Source organism: Littorina saxatilis, linkage group LG12 (assembly GCF_037325665.1).
Source record: "Littorina saxatilis isolate snail1 linkage group LG12, US_GU_Lsax_2.0, whole genome shotgun sequence".
In the NCBI taxonomy this organism is placed as follows: domain Eukaryota; kingdom Metazoa; phylum Mollusca; class Gastropoda; order Littorinimorpha; family Littorinidae; genus Littorina; species Littorina saxatilis.
This window is the reverse complement of record NC_090256.1, coordinates 20,082,239-20,094,886: the sequence shown is the minus strand read 5'-3', so window position 1 is coordinate 20,094,886 and position 12,648 is coordinate 20,082,239. Positions and strand designations below refer to the sequence as shown.

General features: G+C 42.5%; 1 protein-coding gene across 2 annotated transcripts in view; it reads right to left on the bottom strand.

The window, feature by feature from the left end:
• LOC138981454 (solute carrier family 28 member 3-like) overlaps positions 1-12,648 on the bottom strand; it is a 33,518-nt gene that overhangs the window by 6,358 nt on the left and 14,512 nt on the right. For both annotated transcript variants that reach the window (XM_070354373.1, XM_070354374.1), the window contains exons 10-12: positions 11,473-11,641; positions 9,844-10,110; positions 8,279-8,459 (exon numbers count right to left, since the gene is read on the bottom strand). In XM_070354373.1, coding sequence (XP_070210474.1) covers positions 8,279-8,459; positions 9,844-10,110; positions 11,473-11,641 — 617 coding nt within the window. The remainder of the gene's footprint in view (positions 1-8,278; positions 8,460-9,843; positions 10,111-11,472; positions 11,642-12,648) is intronic.

Genomic DNA, 12,648 nt, shown 5'->3' with positions numbered 1-12,648 from the left:
AAACATATACATATGTTATATTTGGATTAAAAACAAGCTCTGAAAATTAAAAATATAAAAATTATTATCAAAATTAAATTTTCGAAATCAATTTAAAAACACTTTCATCTTATTCCTTGTCGGTTCCTGATTCCAAAAACATAGATATGATATGTTTGGATTAAAAACACGCTCAGAAAGTTAAAACGAAGAGAGGTACCGAAAAGCGTGCTATCCTTCTCAGCGCAACTACTACCCCGCTCTTCTTGTCAATTTCACTGCCTTTGCCATGAGCGGTGGACTGACGATGCCACGAGTCTTGCTGAAAAATTGCATTGCGTTCAGTTTCATTCTGTGAGTTCGACAGCTACTCGACTAAATGTTGTATTTTCGCCTTACGCGACTTGTTATTTCTTCGGACATCAAGGACAGGTCAAGATGAGAGCAGAATATGAATAAACGACATCCATATGTGTGTGTGTCCTTAAAGCTAATAACGTTGGACACTATAATTAAAGACTGAGATTGACGATGGAACCAGACGGAGCTTGTCACTCCAACACCAGCAACCTGTCTCAGAATCAGCATGCAGCCTACAACATTGTACGTTTACTACTGTTGCCGAATTTCGGGGAAAATGTTGTGTATACAATTTTGTATTCATGGTATAGCCAGGTTTTGGAAATACGCAAAGAAGAGAATAGTCCACAATTCTATATATGAGGAAGTGAATTAAAGATTATTGTAATAAGTTAGTTTAAAACTTACAACAATATGTTGTTGTAATTTTTAAACAACACTAATGCATGCACTTTCCATTTCTGCACAGTTTTATTAAAACAGTCAGTACTTTAGAAAGGGACATAACTCTTGGACTCCGGATATAACATCACCCGCGCGTAAAAGTGACGTTATAACCGATGAACCGGATACAGCGTCACCGCGTATAACGTCGCTCAAATACATCCCCCGAGGGGTGACGTAATATCCGGAGTCGACTGTATAGGCATCCCGTGGCAGCCTGTCAAACAAGGTCACCCTTAAAATCGACCTGACAAAAACCAATGCCCCGTATTTTAAAATCTGCAAAAAATCAGAATGTGCACTTACCAAACACTTCTGACTACCATTGGAAAGGCCATTCACTGATTTCCTGTTCAGAGCATTTTGTTTCATGCACCTTACGTCTTTAGTATTTGTGTAGCCTTTTGTCAAAGGCAGTAGGTGTCAACCGTTTCAGAGGCCAAAAAAGGCACGTTTTGCGGCCATTTTTGAGGGGGTCCTCCACTGAGAGGGCCATATCTGCGCAAGTTCCCAATGAATTGCTTTGAAAATTTCAGAAGTTATGACCATACGGCAACATGCTGACCAGAATGTGTGTGGATTTTTGTGAACGTGTATATCAAACGTGTTGTATTACGTAACTTTTCCGAAAGATCTAAACAAATATTCTTATTAATTCAAGGTTTAAGGACAAAACATCGTGACTTTGCATGTGAAGCAAAAAATGGTTGAGGCAACTGGTGCCAAAGTTTCAGGCAGATCTGAGTGCTGGTTTACATTTGCTGAAGATGGGAACGCACAAGAACATTATCGATTATCGTCTTTTTTACATTTAGTCAAGTTTTGACTAAATGTTTTAACATAGAGGGGGAATCGAGACGAGGGTCGTGGTGTATGTGTGTGTGTGTCTGTCTGTCCGTGCGTGTGTGTGTGTAGAGCGATTCAGACTAAACTACTGGACCGATCTTTATGAAATTTGACATGAGAGTTCCTGGGAATGATATCCCCGGACACGTTTTTCATTTTTTTGATAAATACCTTTGATGACGTCATATCCGGCTTTTTGTAAAAGTTGAGGCGGCACTTTCACGCCTTCATTTTTCAATCAAATTGATTGAAATTTTGGCAAAGTAATCTTCGACGAAGGCCGGACTTCGGTATTGCATTTCAGCTTGGTGGCTTAAAAACTAATGAATGAGTTTGGTCATTAAAAATCGGAAACTTGTAATTAAAATTATTTTTTTATTAAACGATCCAAAAATAATTTCATCTTATTCTTCGTCATTTTCTGATTCCAAAAACATATACATATGTTATATTTGGATTACAAACAAGCTCTAAAAATTAAAAATAAGAAAATTATTATTAAAATTATTTTTCCCAAATCGATTTAAAAACAATTTCATCTTATTCCCTGTCGGTCCCTGATTCTAAAAACATATACATATGATATGTTTGGATTGGTAAGCTAAAAAGAATAGACATACGGAAAAGCGTGTTATCCCGCTCAGCGCGACCACTACCGCACTATTCTGCATGGCTTGTCGATTTCACTGCCTTTGCCACGAGCGGTGGACTGACGAAACTACGAGTATGTGGTCTTGGTGAAAAAAGCAGTGCGTTCGGTTTCATTCTGTGAGTTCGACAGCTTGACTAAATGTTGTTATTTCGCCTTTCGCGACTTGTTACTGCATTCAGTCACCGTAGAGATACCAGTCCATGGCCTGTGCTGATGTTATTTTTAGCCAGGGCGCTGTGCTGATTTTATAAGAGTCTGCAGCGGGGGCGCGGTAGTGTGTGTGTGAGTGTGTGTATGTTCGTTTGAGTCTGTTCATGATAATGTGTGTGTTAGAGACAGAGAGACTGACTGAGAGAGAGAGAGAGAGAGGGGTGTGTCCGCAGTGTGTGTCAGTGTAAGTGTGTGTGTGTGTGAGTCTGTTTGCGCCGATTGTGTGTGTGTGTGTGTGTGTGTGTGTGTTAGACAGTGAGACTGAGTTAGAGAGAGAGAGAGAGAGGGGGGAGGGGGATAGAGAGAGAGAAGAGTGTGTGTGTGTGTCTGTCCCTCTCTCTCTCTCTACCTCTGTATCTGTCTCTATGATCTCGTGCGCATGCGCCTCATCTCTCTTTCTCTCTCATCATTGTAGCTTTCTCACTTTCTCTGACTCTCTCTCTCTCTCTGCAGACTTTTCGTGTGCGTCTGTTCCCTACACACACACACATACACACACACGCACATACATACACCCGCACGCACACACACACACACACACACACCGCGCGCCCGCCGCACACTCTTACAATCATCAAATCACCGTAGCGTGTATCGCACGGAACACAGTGCTCCGGCTAAAAATAGCCAAGCACAGGCCTAGAACTGTTAGTCTCTCCAGCGGTTGTATACGGTACCATTGACGGTGAATAGATAATGTTTCTTGCGTGTTCCCATCTCCAGCAAATGTAAACCAGCACTCAGATCTGCCTGAAACCGTTTGGCACCATTTGCCCCAACCATTGTTTGCTTAGCATGCAAAGTCACGATTTGTTGTCCTTAAAACCCTGAATTAATAAGAATATTTGTTTAGATCTTTCGGAAAAGTTACGTAATACGACACGCTTGAAAAAATTATACACGTTCACAAAAATCCACACACATTCTGGTCAGCCTATTGGTCATAACTTCTGAAATTTCCAAAGCAATTCATTGAGAACTGAGCAGATATGGCTCTCTCAGTGGAGGACCCCGTCAAAAATGGCCGGAAAACGTGCCTTTTTTGGCCCCTGAAACGGTTGACACCTACCGCCTTTGACAAAAGGCTACACAAATACTAAAGACGTAAGGTGCATGAAACAAAATGCTCTGAACAGGAAATCAGTGAATGGCCTTTCCAATGGTAGTCAGAAGTGTTTGGTAAGTGCACATTCTGATTTTTTGCAGATTTTAAAATACGGGGCATTGGTTTTTGTCAGGTCGATTTTAAGGGTGACCTTGTTTGACAGGCTGCCACGGGATGCCTATACAAAGTACCACCGATCGAACAAATGATATGAACAGTAGACATAATTACCTTTTCCAGCATATAAAGTTCAATTAAAATGGATTGTGATTTAACGCTTTTCTGAGCGTGCGAAAATTGTTGCAATAATTTTTTGGCCAAGTTTATATACACACACACACACACACACACACACACACACACACACACACACATGTACGCAGGCACACACACACACACACATATTACATACATATATACACACACAGTACATACATATACACACAAACAGACTCGCACGTGCGCAGGCTCACACACATACGTACGTACACATACAAAGACACACACGTTCATGTTAATGTGAAGGTTACACATCGAACTTCAAAATAACCCCACAGGTTCTATTGGTTTCGGGTTTCCTGACAGTCTGAGTCAAGACACCTGCTTTCCCATGAACATGATCATCAGGTAACACTACAGATCTCGGTCAATGCTTTCACATGAGATAAGAGCAACCTTCCAACTCCACAGATACCAAAAACAAGTCGCGTAAGGCGAAATTACTACATTTAGTCAAGCTGTGGAACTCACAGAATGAAACTGAACGCACTGCTTTTTTTCACAATGACCATAGTCCGCCGGTTGTGCATAACGGAGTGAAACTGACGAGCCTGTTTAGCGCGGTAGTGGTTTCGCTGTGCTGCATAGCACGCTTTTCTGTGCCTCTCTTCGTTTTAACTTTCTGAGCGTGTTTTTAATCCAAACATATCATATCTATATGTTTTTGGAATCAGGAACCGACAAGGAATAAGATGGAATTGATTTTAACTCGATTTCGGAAATTTATTTTTGATCATAATTTTTATATTTTTAATTTTCAGAGCTTGTTTGTAATCCAAATATAACATATTTATATGTTTTTTTAATCAGAAAATGACGAAGAATAAGATGAAATTGTTTTTGGATCGTTTAATAAAAAAATAATTTTAATTACAAGTTTCCAATTTTTAATGACCAAACTCACTCATTAGTTTTTAAGCCACCAAGCTGAAATGCAATACCAAACCCCGGCCTTCGTGGAAGATTGCTTTGCCAAAATTTCAATCAATTTAATTGAAAAATGAGGGTGTGACAGTGCCGCCTCAACTTTTACAAAAAGCCAAATATGACGTCATCAAAAGTATTTATCGAAAAAAATAAAAATATATATCATTCCCAGGAACTCTCATGTCAAATTTCATACAGATCGGTCCAGTAGTTTGGTCTGAATCGCTCTACACACACACACGCACAGACAGACACACACACACACACACACACACATACACCACGACCCTCGTCTCGATTCCCCCTCTATGTTAAAACATTTAGTCAAAACTTGACTAAATGTAATGAAGGGCCTGACTACTTCCCCTGCAGAGTGCCAATTTTATTTTTGAATGAATTTCGCAGCGGAATGACATACACTCTTCAAAAAAAGTTAAGGATCACTTTTTACAAGCACGCCACACAAAACAGACAAGACCGAATTCTTTCAGTTTTTAAAAATTATATACATGTAATTGAACAACCAAGGAGTAATGAAAAACAAAGCAAAGATCGAACGCGGCAGCGACAATTTAGCTAGAGTGTGTCAAACGTGACAACCCTCGAAAATGGAATTCACAACAATGTGAATCAGTGTCAATAACGCGTGTGCCCTGTTCCGTTGTGTGCCAGGCATTGAACACATCGTTGGCGCATGGAGTGGATCAGGTTGCATATGAATGCTTTGGGAACTCCATTCCACTCCTGCTGGAGCCATTGCAGCAGTTGACCCAGATTGGCAGGAGGAGGGCGATGTTGCTGTACCCGACGACAAAGCTCGTCCCACATGTGCTCTATGGCGTTCAGGTCCGGGCTGTTGGCTGGCCACAGCATCCTGTTGACCCTGGCCTGCTGGATGAAGGTGTTTACAGCTGCAGAGCGATGGGGAGGTGCGTTGTCATCCTGAAGAATCGCACGAGGGCCGATCGCTTGGAGGGCTGGAACGACCAGGGGTTGCAGGATCTCATTCTGGTAGCGGACACCGGTCAAGTTGCCCACTACATGGTACAGAGGTGTCCTTAGACGTGTGCTGATCCCTCCCCAGACCATCACAGAGCCTCTGCCAAAACGCTGTCGTTCCAGAACAGCGCCTTCTGCGAAGCGCTCTCTGCGACGCCTCCACACTCGGATGCGACCATCAGCAGGTTCCAAGCAAAAGCGGGACTTATCTGTAAACAACACCTGAACCCACTGCTGACGTTGCCACCTCACATGTTGAGTGCACCAGGCTCGGCGAGCTGCTCGGTGATTAGCAGTCAGGGTTGTTCCTCGGACTGGACGCCTTGCACGCAAGCCAAAGTTGTGTAAGCAGTTTCGGATCGTCTGACCACTAACAACAGTGTTGGTGGTAGCTTGTAGGCGTTGCCTAATGTTGTTTGCCGTAGCCATTCTTTGTTGCATGGCCTGCCTCTGAATGAAGCGATCCTCTCTTTGTGTGGTGACTCTGGACCGACCAGAACGTTGTCGCTCCTGCACTCTTCCAGTTGCGTGGAATCTCTGTTTTAGTCTGATGATGACAGAGGGAGCCACTGCAGGCCTCTGGGCCACTTGCCTGGCAGCAACACCGTCTTGTAGCCATCCTATTGCCCTTCCTCTATCCAAATCGCTCAGTTTTCTTCGTGGGGGCATGTTGCTACTGTGCATAATTGTGTCAGCGTGTCAACCTTTAAACACAAGCTGGTGAGCGATGTTCATAGCCAGGACCCTGTTGTAGCACGTGCATTACAACCTTTTGCCCTGGCATGCGTTACGCAAATTTCATGGGGCTATAAAAAACACCCTTTTTCTTCCAAAATGCAGAAGCTTTTGAGAAGTCCCACAAAGGGAAATAACTCTGCCTGCCAAACAAAATTCTAGGTCAAGACTCATTGTCACGTTAATTTGTTAATTCAAACACATTAATCTTTTAATTATTATGTCGATGTTTAATTTTTTGGCAATTTTTTTATAATTAGATCCGTTTTTTCAACCGATCCTTAACTTTTTTTGAAGAGTGTATGAGTGGCAGTTACAAAATTAATTCAGACAAAGATAGTTTCCTCTCTGCCCAGAAAACAGCTCGACTGTTGATTCTTGATATGCGGGAAGGGATGCTCTTATCCCATGTTAACACGTGTGTGTGGAGGTACAATTAATATAACTGAGGTGCATGACTAATGACAGTACCTCCAGGTACACCTTTTTACATTTAGTCAAGTTTTGACTAAATGTTTTAACATCCCAGAATCGAGACGAGGGTCATGGTGTATGTGTGTGTGTGTGTCTGTGTGTCTGTGTATCTGTGTGTGTCTGTGTGTAGAGCGATTCAGACTAAACTACTGGACCTTTAATGACGTCATATCCGGCTTTTTGTAAAAGTTGAGGCGGCACTGTCACACCCTCATTTTTCAATCAAATTGATTGAAATTTTGGCAAAGCAATCTTCGACAAAGGCCGGACTTTGGTATTGCATTTCAGCTTGGTGGCTTAAAAACTAATGAATGAGTTTGGTCATTAAAAATCGGAAACTTGTAATTACCATTTTTTTTATTAAACGATCCAACAACAATTTCATCTTATTCTTCGTCATTTTCTGATTCCAAAAATATATACATATGTTATATTTGGATTACAAACAAGCTCTGAAAATTAAAAATATAAAAATTATTATTAAAATTAATTTTCCGAAATCGATTTAAAAACACTTTCATCTTATTTCTTGTCGGTCCCTGATTCCAAAAACATATAGATATGATATGTTTGTATTAAAAACAAACTCAGTAAGCTAAAAAGAATAGACATACAGAAAAGCGTGTTATCCTGCTCAGCGCGACCACTACCGCACTATTCTGCATGGCTTGTCGATTTCACTGCCTTTGCCACGAGCGGTGGGCTGACGAAACTACGAGTATGTGGTCTTGGTGAAAAAAGCAGAGCGTTCAGTTTCATTCTGTGAGTTCGACAGCTTGACTAAAATAATGTTGTTGTTTTGCCTTGCGCGACTTGTTTTTTGTCAGGTCCGATCTTGTTACAGTATGTACCTATATGTATAAGTACGATGAACCAGCCCCCCCTCCCCTCCCCCCCCAAAAAAAAAAAAATTTAAAAAAATAAAAATAAAAAATCACACACACACACACACGCGCGCGCGCGCGCGCACGCACGCACACGGCACACACGCATGAACGCACGCACACACACGCACGCACGCACGCACGCACGCACACACACGCACGCACGCACACACGCAAATACATACACACACACACACGCACGCACAGACAAAATAACACTGAATGCACACAAAATTATGCGACGGTTACTTTTGAATACCTCCACATCTGTACTGAATTGGAGTACTGTTCCCCTTTTTTTACGACAAGTCTCTTTTTACATTTAGAATTCAAAGTGGCACTCTGACATAGACAATGACTGTAACGATCAAAGGACAGACGTACCAGCGATGCAAGCAGTAGTGAAGCAGACGATACAGCCAGTGATCATGGCCCTGAATACCAGCTTGCTGAGTTCAGGACGGCGGGAGGGGGCCATCGCGCCCAGTCCCCCCAGCTGTATCCCCATGGAGCCCAGGTTGGCGAAGCCGCACAGCGCGTACGTGGCGATCAGCTCTGACCGCTCCTATAAATCCAGGAACGTGTAAGCAAGTACGTGAGTACACATTTAAACACAAATAGCTTTTAAACTTGATCGAGTTCTCCAGCTTGAGAGGGAAGAAATTGGAGAGGAAATCAGCTGGACCATTTAACTTCAACAGGTGGGTCATTACACCGGCAGTGCAACCCCCCTTTTAGGACCCACCCCCTCCTTTTTTAAAACTTTGCCTTTTTTGTTCATAATGTCTGTAAATTGACCTCCTTTTGAAGACCACATTTTCTATGTTTTCTTTGAGGTCTTGAAAGGGTGGTGGGGGGGGGGGGGGGGGAGGGGAGGGGGGGGGGGGGGGGCACTGTACATAAGTACACATTCAGTTTACTTTCTGGTCGAGTTCTCAAGCTTGATAGGATAAGGAGTTGAAAGAGGAAACCAGCTGGACCATTGAAACAGGTGGGTCATTATGTTTAATACTAGGTCAAACATAGAAAAAAACATTTTCTTTCTTCGTGATCTATGGTTTCAGTGTCACATAGAACGAAGAGGCTTAATAATCGTTCCTCATCATTAGGAATTAGCAAATTACAACGCTTTCTTCCACAAAAAAACGTTTGGATTAGAGCCAGCTGTGTGAGAATATGCAGTCAAGTACAAACAAAAACAACTCCTGTGCATGTCCTGCAAAGACTAAGAATTCATCGGTCAAGCAATTAAAGGATACAGCTGAAGAACCTCGACCTTGCTCCGTGTAGTAACGCTCTTTTTTGAATCTCAGTCGAGTTTCACGACACATGTGGCAAGAATCTCAGAGAACCAACTTTGGATAATCTTCCCTCAGTCTATGCTGGTCGAGCCCAATATCCACGAAGTTTGTGAGGCCTTTCTTAATTGAGCTCGAAGCTGACTTCGTCAAAAGTCTTTCAGTTTTACCGAAAATTCAGCGCCAAACCTTCGTGCAGCTCACAAAATCGACTTCGCCAAAGTTTTATCAGGCGTTACCTAAGCCATGAAGCTCCTGTGTGCATGTAGGCACAGGAGCTTATAACTTATTAGGCAAAAAAAAAATAGTCTGTTTACGGTAACCCGACCGACCCTATTTTTTTCGCGCGACCCTAGACTTTTTTTTGGCATTTGGGAAAAAAAATTAAAAAAATAAAATAAAAAAAATAACGTAAAAATATGGTTTTTTGGAAGAAAAAAAAATCCCGACCTACCGACCCTATTTTTTGGGCCTATGTTACCGTAAACATACCTTTTTTTGGGCCTTATTAAAGCGCCGGTCGATCTACTCCGTTATCCTTCCTGTACTAGTACTACTAGTATTCATAAGTGATACAAGCTCCTGTGATGTGGGCAAGCATTCTAAGTACGGGTAGGTAGTCCGAAAGCCACGAGAAAACACCTTACTTACTGTTATATAACCTCCCTCTAGGACAGTGTTGTTCATCTGCGGCAAGATAATGTCCAGACCGTCGTTGGTGACAGTGGCGTTGTCGCCATAAGTGTTGGTGTATTCGTAGAAGGTGACCCTGTTCTTCAGAAGGTCGCCCATGTGGATGTAGGCCACAAACTCGTTGGTGAAGATCTTGTACCCGATCAGCTGGGCCACCCGCCGGCAGTCGCGCTCATCCACCCCCATCAGGAAGGTCACCGGGTAGAACAGGTAGGAACACAGGAACTGCAGGTGAGGTGAATACAAGGGTCATTTATTAAGTTTATTGATGACATGCAATCAACATGTACCTACTTACCACATATCCTTTTGAGGGGAATACAAGGGTCATTTTATTATGTTTAGGCCTAAAAAAAAAAAAAGGTGTGGTTACGGTAACCCGACCTACCCTATTTTTAGGGGCCGACCCTATAACTTTTTATTACATTTGTCAAAAAAACACACACAAAAAAACAAGAAAACGAGTGCAGAAAACGCAATGAAAGCGAAAACGCTCGAGTCGCACACTTATTTCCCTGTCAAGTAGGTTTAATTTGTACACAATTAGAAAAAAAAGTTTAAAAAAAAAAGTGATTGCCTACCTTCCTACCCTATTTTTTTTGGCTATGTTACCGTAACCACACCTATTATTTGGGGGGCCTTATTTATAACACGCAATCAATATTTACTTACCACAGATCCTTTTGAGAGGGATACAAGGGTCATTTATTATGTTTATTGATGACATGCAATCAACATGTACTTACCACAGATCCTTTTCATTTTCATTTTCCTTTTTTTTTTTTTTTTTTCATTTTCATTACTTTATTGTCCCATCGCTGGGAAATTCGGGTCGCTTTCTCCCAGTGGAAAGCTAGCAGCAACGGAGTCGCGCTACCCAGGTGTCTGCGTGTTTAGGTGTATTCAGCCACCTGCACTTATGGCAGAATGACCAAGGTCTTTTACGTGCCATTGTGATGACACGGGGGTGGGACATGGCTTCCGTCTCTGGGTCTGCACATAAAGTTGACCCGTGTCCGTCCCGGCCCGAATTCGAACCTGCGACCTTCCGATCACAAGTCCAGTGCTCTACCAACTGAGCTACCGGGCCCCCGGAGAGGAATACAAGGGTCATTTATTATGTTTATTGATAACACGCATTCAAAATGTAACACAGATCCTTATGTGTGTGTTTGCACGTACGCATGCATTTTGTGTCACCCTAACAACATAGCTTGTGTCAGACTGAGGGCCTGGTTATGTCTCTTGTCAGGACTAGTGAGGCAATCCAAGTATCTACGCGCATCCTCCCTCTTCGTCCAAGCTCAAACATCAGTTTAATCGAATCAGGCTTTCTGAGAAGACCTCCCCTGTCGAAGGACAGTTGTTTGTGAAAGGTTCTGGCTACTGTTGTCTCCTAGTACGCTCTTGAAAACGTTGTAATTCAACAACAGTAGATTTATTTTTAAGACTATTAACTTCGCCCACACTCACACCTGTTTGACTGACTTTGCACACCCCCCCCCTACCCCCCCGCTCCCCTCAAAGGTCACTGATTCGGGTGTTTCAAACACCTGGCTACACTTAGTTCATGTCTAATCCACCAACCTGAAAGCTCAGGCCGTCCACCCCAGCACGGTCGCCGAACCAGATGAGGGTATGATTGAGGAATTCGAGGATGGCAAGGAACGCCATGACGTTGACTGCCACGTTGGCTACCAGCTTGATGGCTGCCGAGGCCCCGGATGATGCAGCCTCTATTACGTTGCCAGCCGTCCTGACAAAAAAGAATAGGTGACGTTACACACTGGTAAGACGAGGATTTTTTTTTTTTGGGGGGGGGGGGGGAGGGGGGGGATTATCCATCACATAGTTTTCAATCATCCTCGTGTTAGATTGATCACACATTTCTTAGATGACAAAATTGTTGTCCTCAGTCATGCAACTGAATTGAATCCGTTCTTTCTGTCCGTCCTTCCGTACGTTTCACAGTCTGTCCGTTCATCCATTAATACCCATCCATCCATCCATGAACACAGGTAAAATTGTTAACTGCTTTCTACCCTGAGACCAGCTTTATACACGAAAATTGACCCAAATACTGAGTTGCTTTCTACCCTGAGACCAGCTTTATACACGAAAATTGACCCAAATACTGAGTTGCTTTCTACCCTGAGACCAGCTTTATACACGAAAATTGACCCAAATACTGAGTTGCTTTCTAACCTGAGACCAGCTTTATACACGAAAATTGACCCAAATACTGAGTTGCTTTCTAACCTGAGACCAGCTTTATACACGAAAATTGACCCAAATACTGAGTTGCTTTCTAACCTGAGACCAGCTTTATACACGAAAATTGACCCAAATACTGAGTTGCTTTCTAACCTGAGACCAGCTTTATACACGAAAATTGACCCAAATACTGAGTTGCTTTCTACCCTGCAGGCAGTTTATTCACGGAATTTGAATCTAATAGCAAGTTGATACAGGCGGCCAAAAAACACACCAGAAATAACAAAAAGTTAAATAATAAAAATTGTCAGTAAGTACTGGTGTCACATGACTGATGTGAACCAGTTGATTGGCTAATGGCGATGCGCTTAAATCTGTTAGCGCACTCCTGGAGTGCGCTAACTTTTCCACAGAGCGTATTCTTACACCCTTTGCCAAAGCGAGACTGTACTCTCATTCTCAGAATTAATTAATGACATGTAGCTTATATATTCTCCACAATACCAATGATTATGACCATAAATGTCCTGCTTTTCAATTAAAGCAGAA